At 42.0% G+C, this 21,118-nt stretch overlaps 2 protein-coding genes across 6 annotated transcripts in view; both read left to right on the plus strand.

Moving 5' to 3' along the window:
- The window catches only part of UXT (ubiquitously expressed prefoldin like chaperone), a 17,377-nt gene extending 3,118 nt beyond the window's left edge, over window positions 1-14,259 (plus strand). For all 3 annotated transcript variants that reach the window (XM_070741161.1, XM_070741159.1, XM_070741160.1), the window contains exons 5-7: window positions 12,054-12,161; window positions 13,438-13,501; window positions 13,928-14,259. In XM_070741161.1, the coding sequence (XP_070597262.1) occupies window positions 12,054-12,161; window positions 13,438-13,501; window positions 13,928-13,993 (238 nt within the window). In that variant the 3' untranslated portion in view covers window positions 13,994-14,259. The remainder of the gene's footprint in view (window positions 1-12,053; window positions 12,162-13,437; window positions 13,502-13,927) is intronic.
- A 5,672-nt stretch (window positions 14,260-19,931) lies between these two features.
- The window catches only part of ELK1 (ETS transcription factor ELK1), a 41,629-nt gene continuing 40,442 nt past the window's right edge, over window positions 19,932-21,118 (plus strand). For 2 of the 3 annotated variants that reach the window (XM_070741165.1, XM_070741162.1), the window contains exon 1: window positions 19,932-20,258. In XM_070741165.1, the coding sequence (XP_070597266.1) occupies window positions 20,213-20,258 (46 nt within the window). In that variant the 5' untranslated portion in view covers window positions 19,932-20,212. Of the gene's footprint in view, window positions 20,311-21,118 lie in introns of all 3 variants that reach the window. The other variant, XM_070741164.1, reaches the window with a different exon arrangement.

The following is a 21,118-nucleotide window of genomic DNA, read 5'->3' on the forward strand; positions in this document are numbered from 1 at the left end:
CTAAGCTAGGGCAATGGCTCACATGCCAGCAGATATGGCTTCGCGTGCCCCCTGTGGCACCAGTGCCATAGGTTCGCCATCCCTGCTATAGTCTGTGGGGACATTGGGGGATTGTCAGCAGGAGCGGATCGGTAGGTGGTCCACGACCTCTATGTTTGGCCTGGTGGCAGCAGGGACTGGTGTGGAAGCAATGGGTCATCCTCTAAGCTGGTCAACATGATGCCGCCATAGCCTCCCGTCCTCTAGGCCTATTCTCTATGAATAGGGGCCTGTTGCTGCAAGAACCCATGCTGGGAGTCACCGGAGCTTGCCACCATAATTTCTGGCATAGATTGAATCCCCCACAGAAAAGGTCCTGATCTTGCTTGTCAAATCTATTGGGGTGTCAGGCACATAATTAAGGTGCAGCCTATCCAATGTGGTTCTGAAGTGGGAGCCCATGAGTAATTCTGCTGGGCTGTGGTTGGAGACTGGGCTTGGAGTAGTGTGCTGGGCTATAAGATATTTATTTATGTTCTCTTGCCAGTTCCCTGGCCCTAATCTGGACAATGCCTCCTTGGCTGACCTCACAGCTCTTTCAGTCAAACCATTGCTAGAAGGGTGAAAAAAGGCAACCTACGCATGGCGGATGCCTAACCCAGCCAGAAATACCTGGAATGAGCCAGAGGTAAACTGAGGCCCATTCTCTGGGACTACAACGTCAGGGAGCCCGTGGGTAGTAAATAACCTACATAAGACCCTGCTGATAGCCTCAGAGGTAGTGGATGGCATGAGGACTAAGTCCACCCACTTGGAAAAAGCATCCATTACCACTAAAAATGTCTGCCCTTGCATTGGGTCCTGCCAGGTCAATGTGGATTCTTGATCCCGGACCCTGGGAATTTCCCATTCCCTAGAAGGTGCTTTGGGGAGGACTGGCCTGGACTGTTGGCATCTCTGACAAGACCCAAACATTCAGCGATGGTGGTGTCCATAGTTCCCTTTAAGCTGAGCAGTGAGCAATCGCTCACTTAAAAATCATCATCAACTCAGAGTTTTCCAAACCTGCCCAGAAGCCGAGAGGGAAGGAGTGAGAGGGAAGGAGAGAGAGAGGAAGAGAGGAAGAGAGAGAAACAGGAAAAAGAGAGGAAGGAAAAGAGAAAGAAAAAGAATGGGAGTAAGGAAGAGAGAAAGAAAATCAAAATCTAGTTTGAAACTAGCTCAACTATTTAAGTGGCATTTTGATATTGATAGAGTTGCCCTATTATGAGCTCACTGTTATAGACACACAGTACAGTATTTTATTTTGAAATTCTCTGAGGCAAAACAGGGTGGGTTTTTTGTTTGTTTGTTTGTTTATTTATTATTTCTGTGCCGCCCAGTCCCGAATGGACTGCCGCTCAGACACTATACTTTTCCGCCCACCCCCCAAAAAAATTAGAGGGAACACTGGTGGTGTCCAGCTTAGGTCACCAGACATAACTGTGGCCCAACGCCTTTATCCTGGCAACCTCTTGGTGTTCCTCATGTAGGCTGTGCAGTCCTGCAGTCCTTAAGGCTGGTGGGACCAGTACCCAGCTATCCCACAACAGACACCCCCTCAATACATACAGCTCATGTTGCCTCAGCTTGAATGGCCCAAAGGCCTATGAAAGCTGTTCCCTTAGCCACCCCCTACGTACCCAGTCGTGGACTTGAAAAATAATCCGATCTTTGGAGGAGTTGAAACCTATATCAGCTGAGGTCAAGGACGTGGTGATCTCAATCAACAAAACTGAGAAGGCAGGGACCGGGTCTTGGATTGATTGAGGAAGTGGGCATCTTCTGAGGCCATCCGTACTCCCGGGGTGATAAACCAACTGCTAATTATAAGCTGATAGAAAAACTGGCCAGCAAGACATACGAAGGGACAGAATTTGGGGTGTTTGTCTGTCACAGCCAAGATATCCAGAAGGGATTTGTTATCCATAATGAGTTGAAAAAAATGGTCATAAACATAATCATGGAATCGCTTTACAACAGTGATAGCAGCTAGGGCTTCCTCTTTTAACTGGCTGTAATTACGTTGGGTAGAGGAAAGTGTCCTAGGAAAAGAAGCAATAAGTGCCTCCAGCCCTTGGAAAATCTATGGCTAAGAACAGCCCCAATACCATAGGGAGAAGACCAGGGGGAGGTTATCATGGTACTGCACAAGGACAGCATCTGAGGTAAGCAGGTCTTTGACAGCTGCAAAAGCAGCAGATTGGGCCTTACCCCTCACCCAAGGAGCCTTGTTATCTAGCAACCTGTGGAGAGGTTCGGCTACAGATGCTTTATGAGGGAGAAATACACTATAAAAGTTTAAAAGGCCTAAGAAGGCCTGCAACTCTGCCTTGCATGTGGGAGTGGGGGCCTCCACCTTGAAGATTGTGGGGTGAATGCCTTGGGTATGAACCAAAATCCCCTAAAACTTTGCCTTAGGTAATCCAATCTTGCACTTTGATTATTTAAGTTTTAGGTCTGCCTGTTGCAGGCTAGTGAGTGCCAGCCGCAGGTGATCAAAGAGCTGAGTGCAAGAACTGTCTGATATCAGGATGTCTTCAAAGTAGGGGATGACACCTGGGATGCCATGCAGGAGGAGTTCCATGAGGCTCTGAAAAATACCGGGAGCCACATTTATGCCAAACTGGAGGCGATGGCATTTAAAAGTGCACCTATAGGTTACTATTGTTTGGGCAGCAATGGCTTAATCCACAGGGAGCTGCTGATAGGCCTGGGCCATATCCAATTTTGCAAAAATCATGCCAAAGGAATGGAGAAGATGATGTATCGCTGGCACAGGGTAGGGATGAACTTGTAAGGCATAGTTTACCGTGCACTTGAAATCACCACAGATGTGAACAGATCTGTCGGCTTTGATAGGAACCACAATGTGATTGTCATTAAAATGGAACCCCTTTGTTAGAATAGCTGTCAAAGGGACAAAGCAGTAACCAGCACAAGCAGGCCTCTGTCAGGCTGCTATTTATATGGTGGCTGTCAAAACTGGTAGCCAATAGCAGGGCTGTAATTTTCCCACTGGCTGAGCTGTCAATGGACAGCCAATAGGAAAATAGCTCTTAGCTGCTAGGTAGATTTTGAGTGGGGAGATGCAGCACATGTGATAATCTACTGCAACATTTTAACAAACAAAACCAATGGGGAAGCCAGATTCACTTAACAGCCATGCTAACCTATCAACTGCAGTGATTCATTTAACAACTGGCAAAGAAGGTAGTAAAATGGGGCAAAGCTCACTTAACAAATTTCTCAATACAAATTTTGAGCTCAGTTGTGGTCGTAAGTCAAGGGCTATCTGTACTCAGAATAGCTTGTCTTGGTTTGGATTTTAAAATAGGTCAGGTAACTTCCTGCCATTCTTAAAAATATTTTTTAAAATATTCACAATAGAATAGGTATCAGATTTTTATACGTGTAATAATTAATAACCACTGATAATTTCAGTCTTCACAGATTTATCTATTTCTTAAAACTATTTTTCTGTCTTGACTCCCACACCATTGGATGCCTCTATATTCTAGTATTATATAACCTGATTTATAATATAACAAGGAATGTATATATCTTCTCATGGTCCAATCTTATTTTCTTAATCTGAAACACTTCTCAAAAGGTTGAAATACATTTCATTAGGGGGAAAAAACAAAAAAATTAAATTCTGTTCTTTAAATGTAAGGAAAGAATAGCACAATAGGGTTCTCAAACATTTGAAAGTAATCTCTGCTAAGTTCTTGTAAATGGTTTCCTTTTTGGTTAGGGTATCATAGGACGGCTGTAAAGGTTGATATTTATTTAGAGAGCACCATTTATATACTGTATGCTGTAATTTGCAGGCTAATCCCCAAAGAAAACATCCAGCTCTTTTCTAAAGCCATAATTTTCTTGTTGTATTGCATGAGAAAGCTCTAAGTGAAGTGTGAAAAATGATTTAATCAAAGATTCTTGTTGGACTAATGGGTAAATCTGCTGAAGAGATTGCCTACAATTTCTCTGTATGATTTGGACTTTTAGTTCTTCATCCCCTCAATCAGGAAACATGCTCAGAATGATGAGTCATGCACTCAGGCTATTCTTAGAGGTAAAACATTCTGGAGAAAACTCTTTGGGCTGCACAATAAAATGTTTTTGGGTTCAGGATTTTTTAAAAATACAGTATTTATTGTATTTATATGCTGCCCATCTTGCTGTCTGAGGCCACTCTGCTAGTTTAGGAAGCATTGTTTTTAACAAATGGTATTAGAAATGAAAAGAAGATGGAACACTGAAAAAAAGGCAAAGTCAGAAGAGAGACAAGCAGTGAAAGTCTTGTCTCCTGACTCCTCCCACCCCATCTGTCAGAATATGTCTCTGAAAGGAGTTAACTCTTTTAACGAAATGTCCCTATAAATAAAAAAATATTAAAATTTCGTTGTGCAGGCTGAGCTGGGAAAATCTATTATCTTTATCTTAATCTTATCTTAATTTTATATTTATCCTATCCAAATAAAAAAGGCTTTATGTATGTATGTATGTTCTAGCATAACTCTGGAACGCCTCAAGAAATTTCAATCAAACTTACTATCTAGCGACAAATATTATGGGGGTGGCTTTTCAGAACAATGGCTGTGTTCTGTACACTGAGCCTAGCTCAGCGTTTTTCTGAAGAGGCGTAAGCCTCCCTCACAGAGTAGGCCTACAAAGCGAAGGGAGCCTGATTAGGCCAGTACAGAGGGCTTTGAATGCGCCACAGCCTAAGCGGATCGTCCATCCCCAGCTCACCACGGCGGCCCAATCTCACAGGGAGCAGTTTGTGTTCCCAGGATCATCCTTCGCCCCAACTCAGGCCTAGGCCTCCTCACACAGTAGGCCTACGAAGTGAAGGGAGCCTGATAAGGCCAGTACAAAGGCCTTTGATTGAGCACGCTACAGCCTAAGCTCATTGTCCACCCCTACCTCATAGCTTTGGCCCGCGTTCCCAGGATCGTCCTTGGCCCCAACTTGTCACGCGAAGGATGGGACCACCCCAATCGATGCAAAACAGTTATGGAGGCCAGAGAGGAGACCCAGCCCATTTCAGCAGGGATGGAGGAAGCGCAGCATGGGCCAGCTCGGGTTTATGTTCCAGGCCCAGGCCCAGTTTGAGGAAATGTAAAACGGGTGATGGTGGAGGCAGGGGGTGGCGCTTCTAAATCCCCATGTTGCCTACAGGTTACATAGCTGGGATTTGACCATTTACACTCTTTTATTTCTCTGGAAGTAAAATTGCTTTGATTTGATACTATAGCTATAATTCATTCCTTTTCCTGTCTAATACAAGATTGGGATAAATAAATACCTGGGCAACACTGGGTCATCAGCTAGTATGACATTAAAATGTTCCCAGCTTTTCCCTAAATGTTAGTGTTATAAAATCTACAAATTCATTATAAATGGATGATTATGATTTTTGGATATTTTATCCCCAGATGAACCCATTTTTAGTTAAGAACAAAAGGTGTGTTGAAAGATAATGTGCAGAACGAGAGCCAAATTTAGGCTGCTTTCCCACTAGCATTGCCCAGTATAAAGACAGGTGGCTTAGTGTGAAGTAACGCTTCTTTCTTTCCCCTTCCTAATAGCAGAGGGCCGAGGATAGTGTGAACACATATTAACTGTAAGCAGAAAGAGATTGCGTTTGCCAAACAAAAACACAATCATGAAGAAATTGGCATCGCGTATAAGAATGAAAGATATTTAACAACAACAAAGATAGTTGTTGATGAATAGGATAATCTCTCTTAAAAATTGATTAATTAGTATAAATTGTCTTTAAAACAAGTTAACTCTATTTCTGAACTTACAAGTAGTGCTCGATTTAATAGCAACAATTTGGACAGGAATTTCTATCAGAGCAGATGTTAAAGTCAGTTGTGGGTTTAAATTTATATTTACCTATTTTAGGTAAAAAATAAAGTACCATTTTAGTTAAGCAAATCCAGCTTCCCTAATTGACATTTTTGTCAAAAACCAGTTGGGAAGATCACAAATTGTGATCACATGACTGGAGGATGCTGTGACAGTCACGTGAAAGGACAAATTGTAAATCATTTTTTTCAAAGGCTATCGTAACTTTGAACCATCATTAAATGATTGTAAGCCAAAGATTACCTGTAATTGCTAACTTCAAATATAACCCATGCACATGAGCATGCTTTTCCTTCCACACGAAGAGGGAAAATGTAAAATAATGCACTTGGGGGAAAGGAATCCTCAATCTGAGTATTGTATTGGCAGTTCTGTGTTAGCAAATACTTCAAAGGAAAAGGATTTAGGGGTAGTGATTTCTGACAGTCTCAAAATGGGTGAACAGTGCAGTCAGGCGGTAGGGAAAGCAAGTAGGATGCTTGGCTGCATAGCTAGAGGTATAACAAGCAGGAAGAGGGAGATTATGATCCCGCTATATAGAATGCTGGTGAGACCACATTTGGAATACTGTGTTCAGTTCTGTAGACCTCACCTACAAAAAGATATTGACAAAATTGAACGGGTCCAAAGACGGGCTACAAGAATGGTGGAAGGTCTTAAGCATAAAGCGTATCAGGAAAGACTTAATGAACTCAATCTGTATAGTCTGGAGGACAGAAGGAAAAGGGGGGACATGATCGAAACATTTAAATATATTAAAGGGTTAAATAAGGTCCAGGAGGGAAGTGTTTTTAATAGGAAAGTGAACACAAGAACAAGGGGACACAATCTGAAGTTAGTTGGGGGAAAGATCAAAAGCAACATGAGAAAATATTATTTTACTGAAAGAGTACTAGATCCTTGGGACAAACTTCCAGCAGACGTGGTAGATAAATCCACAGTAACTGAATTTAAACATGCCTGGGATAAACATATATCCATCCTAGGATAAAATACAGAAAATAGTATAAGGGCAGACTAGATGGACCATGAGGTCTTTTTCTGCCGTCAGACTTCTATGTTTCTATGTTTCTATGAATATGGAGCTGCCCGGGGTAGGAGAGAGGAAAGAAAGAAAGAAGATGAAAACTGGATAAAGATAAGACAAGGGAAGAAGTAGCTGGGAAGAACAGAAAACAAATGAACCCTGTTAAAACATTATAAAAATCCTTCTATTCCTACCATCCAGTCAGAGCTGAAGCAGTTTGTTGGATGAGAAGTAATTAAGTCTTCAAAGAACAACAAGAAAGTCCAATTGCCTCTTGAAAAAGAACCTTTGGGATTATAAAAAGGACTAAATTCCCAGGCAGATTATTATTATTTTTTGGGGCTGTATTTATTTATTTTATTTTATTTTATTTTATTTTATTTGTCAAACAAGTATAGTATTATACTACATATTAACATAACATAACAAAAGTAGAACATAGTACAGTGTTCCCTCGATTTCCGCGGCGGATGCGTTCTGAGACCGCCCGCGAAAGTTGAATTTCCGCGAAGTAGAGATGTGGAAGAAAATACACCATTTTTGGCTATGGACAGTATCACAAGCCATCCCTTAACACTTTAAACCCCTAAATTGCCATTTCCCATTCCCTTAACAACCATTTACTCACCATTATTACTGGTACTCACCATTGAATAAGACACTTAGTGATCCTGATATTTATAAACATAATTATTTATTAACAATAATTATTTTTTTTGTTATTTATTTGCAAAAATTATTAGTTTGGCGATGACATATGACGTCATTGGGTGGGAAAAACTGTGGTATAGGAAAAAAAGCCGCAAAGTATTTTTTAATTACTATTTTTTGAAAAACCGTGGTATAGGCTATTCGCGAAGTTCGAACCTGCGAAAATCGAGGGAACACTGTAATAGAAAGGATAATAAGACAGGGACATTAGGCACATAAGTGCACTTATGCACGCCCTTTACAGGCCTCTTAGAAAAGGGGAGAGGTCAATTGTAGATAATGTAAGGTTTAAGATTTTTGGGTCGGGGGAAGCAACAACAGAGTCAGGTAATGAGTTCCAGGCGGTGACCACTCTATTGCTGGAATCATATTTTCTGCAGTCAAGTTTGGAGCGATTTACATTCAATTTGTATCTACAGTGATCCCCCGGGTATTGCGATCCCGATCATTGCAAAACGGCTATATGGCGATTTTTCAACCCGGAAGTCAAAACATCTGTGCATGCGCGCCCTTTTTTTCTATGGCCACGCATGCGTAGATGGTGCCGGGCAGATCAGCTGCTGGGTGGCTTCCCTGGGTCTTCCCCCTCTTGCTGGCGGGAGGGCGAGCGGCGAGTATCAGCGAGGAGTTTCCCCACCGCCCACGCAAACTCCTCGCTGCTGCCGCGCCCGCCGCTTGTCTTGTCCGCCCGCCGCTTGTCCGCCGCCTGCCTGCCCGCTCGCCCGCCCTTCGCCCGCCCACGCCGTTCGCTCGCGCCGCTTCCCAGCTGAGTCCTGAAGCCAATTGGCTTCAGGACTCAGCTGGGAAGCGGCGTGAGCGAGCGGCGCGAGCGAACGGCTTGTCCGCCGCCTGCCTGCCCGCGCACCCGCCGCTCGCCTGCCCTTCGCCCGCCCACGCCGTTCGCTCGCGCCGCTTCCCAGCTGAGTCCTGAAGCGAATTGGCTTCAGGACTCAGCTGGGATGCGGCGCGAGCGAACGGCGTGGGCGGGCAAAGGGCGGGCGAGCGGCAGCGAGGAGTTTGTGTGGGCGGTGGGGAAACCCCAATCTTCAGCTCCTCGCTGCTGCGGTGTTTTTACTTCCGTAGCGCTACTTCGCGAAAAACCGATCATTGCGAGGGGTCCTGGAACGGAACCCTCGCAATGATCGGGGGACCACTGTATTATGTGCTCTTGTGTTGTTATTGTTAAAGGTGAAGTAGTCACTGACAGCGAGTACATTATGATGTATGATTTTATGAACAACAGTTAAATCAGTTTGGAGACAACGTAGTTGTAAATTTTCTAGATTTAGTATTTGAAGTCTGGAGGAGTAGGGTAATTTGTTACGTGAGGAGGAGTGAAGGACTCTTCTTGTGAAGTATTTCTGGACTCCTTCGATTGTATTAATATCTGATATGCAGTGTGGATTCCGCACAGGTGAACTATATTCTAGAATAGGTCTGATGAATGTTTTGTATGCTCTGGTTAATAAATCAGTGTTTCTAGAGAAGAAGCTACGTAAGATTAGGTTTACAATTCTTAATGCTTTTTTGGCAATGCTGTTACAGTGGGCTCTAGCACCTAGGTCATTGGAAATGAGTACTCCAAGGTTTTTGACTGAGTGAGCGTCCGCTGTTAGTTCAGTTTTACCAACTATGTATTTAGTGTTCGGATTCTTTTTACCAATGTGTAGGACGGAGCATTTGTTGGTAGAGATTTGAAGTTGCTAGTTGTTAGACCATTCAGCTACATGGTCAAGGTCCTTTTGAAGGGTAGAAGTATTGTCAGTGGTATTAAATAGTTTAACATCATCAGCAAAGAGAACACAATTGCTTGTCATGTTGTCACAGAGATCATTTATGTAGAGTATAAAGAGAGTAGGTCCTAAATCACTGCCTTGTGGGACACCACTGTTAACTGGAGCAGGATTATTATTGCACTCTATTGTATGTTTGCCTATTTTCAGCTGATTTTTCTTTTATCATCTATGAATGTTGGTTGATGCATCCTTAAAAGTTATAGGTGATTTAATGGACAGCATGGTGCTCTCTCTCTATGTCATCCTACAGTGATACAAATGTAATATATTGGAAAGCTAACTTTACATGTACTGTGTATATATGTATGTATGTATGTATGTCTGTCTGTCTGTCTGTCTGTCTGTCTGTCTGTCTGTCTGTCTCTGGGTAGGGAAGTACAAAAGTTTATAGAAAACAGTGCACATAATCAACTCTTTTTTCCACTTCACTTTCCTGCACTTCTATTTTTTTACTTTCCGTTATACTGCTGTTACCTAAGTCAGTGTTTCCCAACCTTTTTTGAGCCGCGGCACATTATTCATATTTTCAAAATCCTGGGGAACATTGAGGGGGGGGGGGGGCTAAAGAAAAGTTTGGACAAAAAAAATCTGTCCCTTCCTCCCTTTCGCTCTATTTCTCCCTATTTCTCTCTCTTCCTTCCCTTCTTTCTCTCCACCCCTCTTTCTTTCTTCCTCTCTTTTTTGGTCTCTTTATCTCTCCCTCCTTCCCTTCCTCTATGTCTTTCTCTCTCCCTTGCTCTCTCTCTCTCTTGCTATCTCTTGCTCTCTCTCTCTCTTTCACTGTCTCTTGCTATATGTCTCATTCTTTCTGTCTCTCTGCCATTCTTGCTATCTCTCTTTCTTTCTATCTCTCTTTCTCTGTCTCTCTTTCTTTCTCTCTCTCTGCCTCTCTTGCTATGTCTTTCTCTCTTTCTGTCTCTCTTTCTCTGTCTCTCTTGCTAAGTCTCTCTCACTCTCTGCCTCTCTTGCTATGTCTCTCTCTGCCTCTTGCTATGTCTCTCTTTCTGTCTCTCTTTCTCTCTGTCTCTCTTGCTATGTCTCTCTTTCTTTCTCTCTCTCTCTGCCTCTCTTGCTATGTCTCTCTCTCTCTGCCTCTTGCTATGTCTCTCTTTCTCTCTCTCTCTTGCTATGTCTCTCTCTCTTTCTGTCTCTCTTTCTCTCTGTGTCTCTTTTGCTATGTCTCTCTTTCTTTCTCTCTCTCTCTGCCTCTCTTGCTATGTCTCTCTTTCTCTCTTTCTCTGTCTCTCTTGCTATGTCTCTCTTTCTTTCTTCCTTTCTTTCTTTCTTTCTTTCTTTCTTTCTCTCTCTCTCTCTCTCTCTCGGCTGACTGTGAGCGGGAGCCCTGACGGCAGCTGGACATGCTGCTGGACGCCGTATATGCCAGCCCCACAGCGCCAACATGTACGGCGTCCAGCAGCACGTCCAACTGCCACCGTCGGTGCCTCCACCCTGGAGCTCCCTCTTGTTGCCCCCATCTCCCCGCGACCGCCTGGGGCCGCTGCAGCCGGCACCCTCCTGCTCCCACCGCCAGTGCCCTCCCGCCGGGCCCCAAAGGACACTTGCCGCCGACGCCAGGGAACTCCAGCTGGGCGGGGCGCTGCCGGTGCCTCCGAGCTTCCACTCGCAGCTGTCCACCGGCTCCTGCCCGATGCCGCGGTTTCTGGCGCTCTCCTGCTGGGCCCCAAAGAAGGAAGGCAGGAAAAAGGAGAGCTTCATTCTTCGCGCCTCCTTTTTCCTGCCTTCCTTCTTTGGGGCCCAGCAGGAGAGCGCCAGAAACCGCGGCAATGGGCAGGAGCCGGGGGACAGCTGCGAGTGGGAGCTCCAGGTCGGAGGCACCGGCAGCGCCCCGCCCAGCTGGAGCTTTCCTAGGAGCTTCGCGGCACACCTGACCGTGTCTTGCGGCACACTAGTGTGCCGCGGCACACCGGTTGGGAAACGCTGACCTAAGTATTTCAAAACTGGAAAAAGAAACACTTGATGCACAGCAGGTGGCAGCATTTATCTGGCTTTGACTAATCCAAAAAATGCTAAATAGGAACAAATCTGGATAGTTTTGGATAGGAGACAACCAGGAAATCCTGGATCTGGAAGCTTGAAAGAAGTCCCAGATAAAGACAATGGCAAACTATTTTCATTTTGCTTCCAATAGAGCTAATATTCATGATCAACCGAGAGGTTGATCTCAACTGAAGAAAATCTTCACTATACATAGTACGCTTTGTTTACTCAATTTTTTTTCTTGGTTCATTAACTTCAGTATATACTATTTCACCCTGTATATTTTATGTTTTAAATCTTCCTAGTGTCTGCCGGTTTAATTTTCATGAAGAAAATAAGAAAGGTGGCACATTTTCTCTGAGATTTATTTGCAAAATTTTAAAATAATATAAATTGTGATTGGATTTACATAACATGCAACCATGGTTTCCTTAGTCTTTATTAAAGAAATAATAATTGGCTAGATCTATTCAGTTCAAAATGAAACAAACTCATGTAATTTAGCAGAACATGTGACCTGAGCTTTTATACTCAGCAAACAGAATCCCAGTTTCTATTTCTGTTATCTCTGTGGCTACATTAAATGCCAAGGGTACTCAGTTTCCTTTTCCTGTCTATAGGCCTGATACAGCCACTATATTTGTAGCTGTGGGTTATGGGTTCTTTGTGGAGCTGACTCTATCAGAAGCGCTAACCTTCATTGAGAAGAAGACGAAATTGCTTAATGAGTGAGTAGAAGAATTTATATTTTCTGTTCCCACCTCATTACTGAAAGATGCTTTGCCCTGTTGTTCCCTATTCAATAAAACCTAGGATTAGTATTCTTCTCTAGCTGTTCTTTAGTAGCATATTTTCTGGCTACTATAAGCAGAACAGGTTTCTTGAATGTATGTATGAGAGTAGAATATAGTATATAGCCAATTTTTAAAATAAATATTTGATTCTTTTAGAACATGTACATATTACTGACTTAACATGGTTAATAATCCCGCTGGCATAGAAAAATCTGCAGTTTGTATTGCTGTGCATGAGGCTAGGGAATCTGACAGACATTGGCCATCACAAAAATACATTCACAGGGTTTGGAAAGAATGTCATCTCATGTAAATTAATGTTAACTCAGTGCATTTTTATGGTATTGATATAAATTTCATGCAGCTATCTACATTAGTCATTGCTACAACTTTACAAAGTAGTACCATATAAAGTGGTAAGTTATAATTAGAAGCAAGATTGGCTCCTAAAATGATTTTCAGTGCAGTTTCTGAATCTGGAACTTATGGAGTATAATCTTGCTAATTGGACTACTGTATATCCTTAAATACTAGCCATTAGTGGGAATACTTTTTCTAAATTCCTGTTCAGATCATGCTTCCAGTCAGCGACTCACAATATAACTTACATTAATGCAGTTATCCACTGTATTTAAAAAGTGCCTTTCTATAAGGCAATTTCCAACCACAGATGATGGAAAATAGATCATTTGTGAAAGAGGAATGGTAACTGAATTGTAATGACAACCAAACTAAATTAAAATTAAACCACAATTAAAGTGACTTCTTCACAGTGTAGAATTGGAAATGGGCAGTGAACTGATATCAATAACTTTTGATACTTTTGAAAATGCAAGAGCCAATTCTGTGGAGGGGTGAACCTGAATTGTGGGCAACTATACTGTACATCATAGCTGGACGTGTCCTCTTTTTACTTCAATAGGCTCCAGCAAACTAAAATATAAAACTATGAAACATTGAACCAAGCAAGCATAGATGAAGTCTCTTATGCAGACACAAATATGTCCTCCTTTTCTTTTGTGCACCTTAATTCATGGGTTCATATAGGATTGCATTCTTATTCCTGTTCAGATAAATTTTCCAGCATGCACTATAAAAACAGGTTTTCCCTGTATGCCATATTCATCTATGGGTAGTCAAGAGCCATTATGGTTTACTAGGCCAACCCTTCTCCATAATCTCATGTGGATTTTTTTTCTTTTTTTAACAGGCTCAGTGAAACTCTTACTAAAGATTCTGCCAAAATAAAAGCCAATATCCGGATGGTTTTAGAGGTAATGGGATGTGGCCAGCAAAGTTTTTACTGTTGGAGCAGAAATGGGGGGATGTGACAGATGGCATTCATTCTTCTGGGAGGCAGAGCAAAAAACGATGGTGGGTTGGAACTAGACTTGAAGGAAAGAATAACTGCACAGAATTAGCAAGAACTGTACTTTCCTAGACAACTGTTCTATGACTGACTTCCCCAAACTGCAATGTTGGCAGATATGTTGGATGGCTATTTCTATCTTCCATAACTAGTATGATCATGTGCCATACAGGCTAAAGAGGTTAGGTGTTTTGGTCCCGCACAAGATCAAGAAAGTTCCTTTTATGGGACAAACAGGATATGTTTCTTTCCAATATAGTTTTGGATCGTGATTATGTTGTAAAAGAAAATAAAAGGAAACCTGACTCTCATCTTTCTTTTCTTTCTTAAGGGATTACGTGAACTGCAAGGTTTCAAAGATCTGTCTGAGGAGAACAGAAGCGATGTTTTCCTCTAGGTATTCATCTTCTATGATCCACAGGGAAGTAATTTTGGTTTTCTAGAAGAAAATGTGATTGAGGATTTTTTGCTGCAGTAGGAGCTCCATGTGTGAGGAGAAACTGGTGAATCAGAGATACTGACATGAAGTAGTGATGGGGAAGAAAAGCTCCACTTTTAGTGAGGGTGTTAGGCTATTTGAACTTCCTCCCATGTCTGATTCCAATTTTAATGTTTCATTTTGAAAATAATTGTATTAATAAAAGATTCTGGTTTTGTACTGGACTCTTGTCTCTTATCTTCCTTCCATTTTCAGTATCCATTTCATTCAGTTGTGCTTCAATTTATAAGAGTAACCTCTGCTTTTACTTGTGCAAAGTTGATATCCTTATTTTTTCCCCTTGTTTATTTTATGTTTATAAGTTTTATTCCTATCAATATTAATAAAATACAAAAGTAAAAATAAGATACATTTGTATAATTTATAGATAGATTTCATGAACTTTTTTGATATTCAATAGAACTAAACAATCTTGGTAATGGAATTATTTATTTTTAATAAAGAAATTTTAACATAGAAGAGAGGTCCTCCCTTTCAAAATGTAACTGCCATTAATCATACACCTCAGTTGTATTCTTTCAAGTTAACACCTTGGAGAACAAACTGCAGTTCAATGCTCTTATACAAATCAGTGATCCCACTGCATCTGGAATATTGTGAACACTTCTGGTTACCACATTTGATAAAGGATAAGTCCAGGCTGGAAGTACAATGCCTCCAAATACCTCTTGCAGAAGAATGGGGGATGGTGAATGAGGGGTATGTCTCCATCTTCATCTTGCAAATATTCCAAAGGTGTCTGACTGGCTACTGGGAGAAACAGAAGAGCTGATAAAATTGGCCTTGACCATATCCAGCAAAGCTTCTCTTATCTTAAAAGGAATTTTTCCTGTCCTGATTATAAAATACTGATTCCCATGTATAAATCAGAAATAGAGATACAGTGTTCCCTCGATTTTCGCGGGTTCAAACTTTGCGAAAAGTCTATACCATGTTTTTTCAAAAATATTAAAAAATATTTCGCAGGTTTTTTCCCTATACCACAGTTTTTCCCACCCGATGACGTCATGTGTCATTGCCAAACTTTCGTCTGCCTTTAATAAATATTTTTTTTCATAAACTTTAATAAATAAACATGGTGAGTAATAATCTAAATAGTTTCTAAGGGAATGGGAAATTGCAATTTAGGGGTTTAAAGTGTTAAGGGAAGGCTTGTGATACTGTTCAGAGCCAAAAATAATGTATTTACTTCCGCATGTCTACTTCACGGAAATTCGACTTTCGCGAAAAGCGAGGGAACACTGTAATCGGGAAGAAGTTATGAGTTAGGGCTGATTTACCTGCTTACTCTAGTGACTCAGCGTCCTTTCACATAACACTTCACCTGATTGAGGTAGCCCATTTTCTAGATGGACCATCCCCTTCTTTTTATCACAATTTTCATAGCCCAATTTGACTAACATTAAACCATGCATCAGTTGTTCAAATATGCTGGATTACACAATACATGTATTTGAAGCTACACTCAGAAAACAAAATTTAATACAGTAAAAATTATTGCCAAGTTTAATATGCAAATGCACCTGTTCAGTATTTAGCTGAGCTGCTGAAATGTAGTTTCTGAATAAACCCATGCATAGACTTGTAGCTTGCATGGTTGTTACTGGTAGTGAAAGGTAAGTAAGATGGAGAGCTATATGGATGCATGGTGGCTAAGGTGATAGATGTATGGGGAGGTATGTACTGTATTATTAAATTCAAGAGAGGCAGTAGGAAGGCACTGTGACCATTTGCGCTGCTCAACAAGCTAGATGTTAGCCCTTTGAAGTAGTCCGTGAAGCACAGCAATGAATATTAGATTTATTTTTTTTTAAAAAAAGATTTTATTAGATATATACATTAAAAACATATAACAAAAAAAAGAACGACATGGTGACAATATATACATATAAGAAAGAGGGGAAAAAAGGGAAAAGAAAAAGAAAAGAGAAGAAGAAAAAGGAATAAAGCATCTTGCTTTATACATAACATATTTGGTATCATTATTTAAGATTGCACTACCTAAAGGGGTAGTGTAATTGGCAATGCAGCTTATGTCTAATATACAAAGGAAAATCTTCCTTTTAATAATTGTTACATATTTAATACGTAAATACAACCTTATAATTTTCTTGTTATTATATCAATCATGTATCATTTTTACAATGGTATAATAGTGCTTTGATTTATTAATATTTGTTGATATTAGTTAAGCTTTTTTCTCTAAATTTGGGTTTAGGGTTCCTAATTTCCTTTCATTTTAAATTAACATACGGTATGAACTACAGGACAAGGACATGGAGGACTTCCACAAAAGTTGGGACAGATGGTATATCTGGATTGCAAAAAACAATTTAGAATATTAGTTTTTAAGGTTACATTAACAAATTCTTGCAAGTCTGAAACTATTTCTCTCCTTTACTTTTACTCACTGGAAAACCATTTGAAACATTTTCCACACCTCTCTTTTTCTGAGAACTGAGACACAATTTGCATGATGGATGTCATTATTCAAAGCTCCCTTAAAATCTGAAGCTAGCTCTAGTCTTCCCTTTACAGCAAGTTAGAAATCTCTTCATGACTCATCTGCAGGGACTCTTGAGATTCCTCTGGTTATTCAATGCTTATATGTAATTGTGGGATGAAGTTACCATGCTTAGGAATCCTGGGCAGGGGGCAATAATGCTACTGGTTGGAGCAGGCGTCCCCAAACTATTTACACGGGGGGCCAGTTCACTGTCCCTTGGACTGTTGGAGGGCCGGACTAAAAACTATGAACAAATCCCTATGCACACTGCACATGCCTTGTTTTAAAGTAAAAAACAAAATGGGAATGTACTATTTAGAGGGGGGAGAAAATCTGAAATTCATATATGTTTATGTTTTGTTTTTAATTTTCTTTTGTTAACATCTGATTGGCTATACAAGGTTTTCTTGGCTTATAGAAAAATGTATAAAGAACGAAGGAAGCACTTTGGCATAATGGCTAATAAGTTAGAAATATAATTGGTGTTGCACTTTTTGAAGGAACATTAAGGAGGGAATTTAATTAAAAGAAAATGAATGTAACTGGATGACAAAATTAGAAAAAAAACCCTTTTGCAACATTTTTGATGATTGATACTAGTTACTAACAAAATACAGCATTTTATTCATGGAAAATTAGATGGTACACTGTGTTGTTTGAATGTATGTCGAGAAAAATTAAAAAAAAAATACCCCCCCAAAAAACAGTCCTTCCTTCCTGTCCCTCTATTCATTTCATTCTTCCTTCCTTGTTCCCATTTCTCCTTCTTTCTTTCTTTCTTTCTTTCTTTCCTTCCTTCTTTCCTTCCCTCCTTCCTTCCTCTCCAATTCTCCTTCCCTCCCTCTCTTTCCCTTTTCTTTCTTTCTCTTTCTTTTCCCTGTGCTCTTGTCACTCACTGGCGGGCCGGATAAATGGCCTCAGTGGGCCGCCTGTGGCCCATGGGCCATAGTTTGGGGACCACTGGGTTGGAGAATCAGAATAAAGTCCAAAGTTTGTAAAAGTTGATTAGATGAAAGATTTTGCAAACACAAGTGCACCGAATAATAATTCCCAAGATGATGATTCTTTAAATGGCAATCCAGAGTCAAGAATGCTGAAATCTGTGATGATTTGTTTTAGGTTATGCAAAATGTCTCAATTTCAGCCATTTTGCATGCAAAATGCCTTTTCAGTGCAACCTACATGAAAACCATTTCTAATCATTTTGTAATATCCTTAGCTGGATAACCTTTTTAAACCATTACTTTTTCTTAAACATGATATAAAAAACCAATTATTGTGTGTCATGTTTTTTAGTTTGCTTTTGCAAGCAGATTTATGTCAACGTTTTAATGTTTTTATGTTAATTTTAACTCTTTTGGAAATTATTTTTATTTATTTATTTATTTTTATTTTCTCCATTTTTTTCATATACAAATGTATATGTATATACCTTCCAATATTACAAACAACATACAGTTACAGATTTTAACCATTGTTCAGAAATCCACATCTTATTCTACCACTCTGCTGCTCTTGTTTTTTCTTGCATTCCCCCCTCTCTCCATCTCCTACCTTACTCCTTCGCTCCTCCTCTACCTCTCTCCTTCTCATCCTCCCACTCTACTTCCTCTTCAACCCTCTAACCTTTCCAAGAATGTCTTCCATCCTAACTCACCTCGTAATTAGCAGACTATATATTCAAATTTAAAAACTACCAATGGCACCTCCAAAAATTCATATTGTTTATTAACAGTTACTCATAAAAGAAAAGAAAGAAAAGAAAAACTCATTGTTCTAGGTATATATCGCCAAAAGAAAAATTTTGGCATTTCCTCTGGCAATTCTATTGAATGTCTAACAAATACTGTATATATAAATAAAGCCAATGGGATTAAATTGCTAAAGTGAAAGCCTGCCTAGATCACTTAAGATTTAGGATGTTACTGAATTCAGTGACATAGCAACCTCCTTTAATTTCTATTGAAAAGTAGGATTTCCTGTTCCTAAGATTAGTATAAGATAGCGCACTGAAATGAACTCCAGCTAAAACAATTCAAATATTTTACCTTAATAATAGTGGCAAGCACCCCAAAATTTGTTTATAATCACTGTGCTGTACTGATGAGCTGCTTCTGTGATAGGTAGTCTCCTTATGACTGACTGCAGAAAAAATGAACTATGACCTTGCTGTTCCTCCTGATTCTGATGGGGAAAAAAATGCCCCCCTCATATTACGAAAAGATGCCTCCTAAGAGGCCAAAGGTCATCACCCCTCCTTCAATCCCATTCCCCGACCCTGAGAAACTTTCCTTTAGGGAAGGAATGGAGCTTTCTGAACGGATCCTATCCTTCTGGGGCCAGAGGTTACCATGGCAGCATCTTATTTTTCTCCCCCCTTCCCCCCCATCTTTGTCTCCGCTGTCATGGTGGCTTTCCGTCGCCATGGTAACCGCGGGGCAAGTAAGGATCAGGCGAAGGGGGCGAGAAGGTCGTGGGCTGGCTGCCACGAAGGCAAGATCTACCCCCTCCGCAAGGTGGACCGAGGGGGCGGCGGCGCGGAGGAGTGGACATCCCCCTCCCCCCAATCTCACTTCTGGGCCCTAACTTTCTCCAAACAAGTGTCCTCATGGCGCCTGGGAATGGTGGGAATGTTAATCCTAACACAGTTGAAGGAGTTCCGTCCCTCTCCGCAATTTTGCAAGAGCCCCGCGGCCTTCCTGGCGCAAAGGTTAAAGCCTAGGCGTCCCGGAATCTCTCCTGCCGCGCTTGACATCCAACAGGTCGAAAAGCCCGGGAGCACAAAGCAAGGATCCTCTCGCTCCCATCTTCAACCCAGGCAGTTCTGGACCCGCCCGGTCCAGAGCGATCAGCCCAGCCTGAGATTCTGTGCTCCGCGCTTTAGGAAAGGATCCCACCACAAGCGTGGTGGTTTCAATAGATCTCCCGCCTCGGCCTGAGCGAAGAGATCCAGAGACCCAGACGCCCTCCCTTTCTCCCAGGAGGGATCGGTCCCATGCTAGTCTTCCGCGGGGTTCGGACTCCGCCTGAAGCGCTTCTTCTACCCGCGGACCCTGTGCAAACCCCGGGCCGAGAGGAGACGGAACACAAGGCGTCCGCTCCGCCTTTCTCTCCATGTGACAGCCGCCGTCACCGCTGCATCCTTGGCACTGCAACCAGCGGCCTGCACGGCTCGTCGGAGGCAGGAAGAAGAGCGGATCCGCCCCCTCTCCCCCCCTCCCCGCACCTTCTCTCCTCCCTCCCCCCGCCATTCACCCTCCCCGGCACATCCCAGAGCACCCACGCCGAGCGGCGAGGCGGTCCGGCGACGTCAAGGTCTTTGCGGGGGACACTCGCCGCCTTCCTTCCCCACGCGCGCCAGAGAGCCCTCCCGACGGCCATCCATCCCAGCGGAGAGAACCCTGAACTTGAGACCGGCCGGCCGGCCGGCAGCCTCAAGTGGGACCACCAGCGGAGGTGGTGGGGAAGAGCAACAGGGCCAGCGGACGAACCGAGAAGCCAAGTGGGGAACTGAAGGGACCGAGAGGGGTCATTCTCGCCTGGGAAACAGCAAGCGGACTGGCAAGCTACCCACCTCCCCGGCGGCAGAGCTGGGCCCCCCTACCCAGCCCATGGAGCCGCCGGGATCTGGGTTGGGGGGCGCTGCCATGCTCACTGGTGAGTAGTAGAGGATGAAGGGAGAAGGAGACACCTCCAAGAGATCCAGAAGGTAACGATCTCCCCCCCCCCCCCCAGTTGCCAGCTGGTTTTGGGTCAGGCAGCCTGGGAAAAGATGGGCACAGCATTTTGGGCAAGTGACACCCACTCCCACTGCCAGGGCTGGGAAGTGACAGAAACAAGGCACACATTTCCCTGTTTGCTCTACCAAATCATTTTCAGATTATTGTGAACCCATCCTTTTTAAAACCTGGGAAAAGAGAGAGAGAAAGAGACAGGCTTGGTGTATAAACATGGTGGAACTGTGTGTGTTTATTTGCAGGTCCTCTTTGCTGGGCATTTGAGATGTGGACTCCTGGTAGACAAAGAGGAGATTTCTGTCACATATTTATTTCTTTTATTTTTTTATTTATTTGGATTTATATGCCACCCTATTCCCAAAGGACTCTGGGAGGCTTGCAGCCAAATAGACATGAAATGTAATATAAAACTCTATTAAAAACAGTATAAAACAATTTAAAACCCATAATTAACAACCAAACAGCTAAAAAAACAGACATGTCTTTCCTGGTTGGATATGCTTCATTACCTTAAACCATATGCTTCTTTACCTTAAAATAATTTTGTTTTCACTTGGAAAGGAGAGATGGAGCACCATATCTCTCCTGTTCATGGCACTTTCATCCCATTGATTTCCTACAAAAACATCTTGAACACACTAGCTATTTTTATTAGGATCTCCTGTTCAAGCACTCCCTGTTATGTGTTTGTTTGTTTGTATGTATGTGTATATATACACAAGCAAGACATGTTTGGATCAAGACATCCAACATAAAATAGAATAAAATAAAATCCCATGA

Source organism: Erythrolamprus reginae, chromosome 2 (genome assembly GCF_031021105.1).
Source record: "Erythrolamprus reginae isolate rEryReg1 chromosome 2, rEryReg1.hap1, whole genome shotgun sequence".
Taxonomy (NCBI): Eukaryota; Metazoa; Chordata; class Lepidosauria; order Squamata; family Dipsadidae; genus Erythrolamprus; species Erythrolamprus reginae.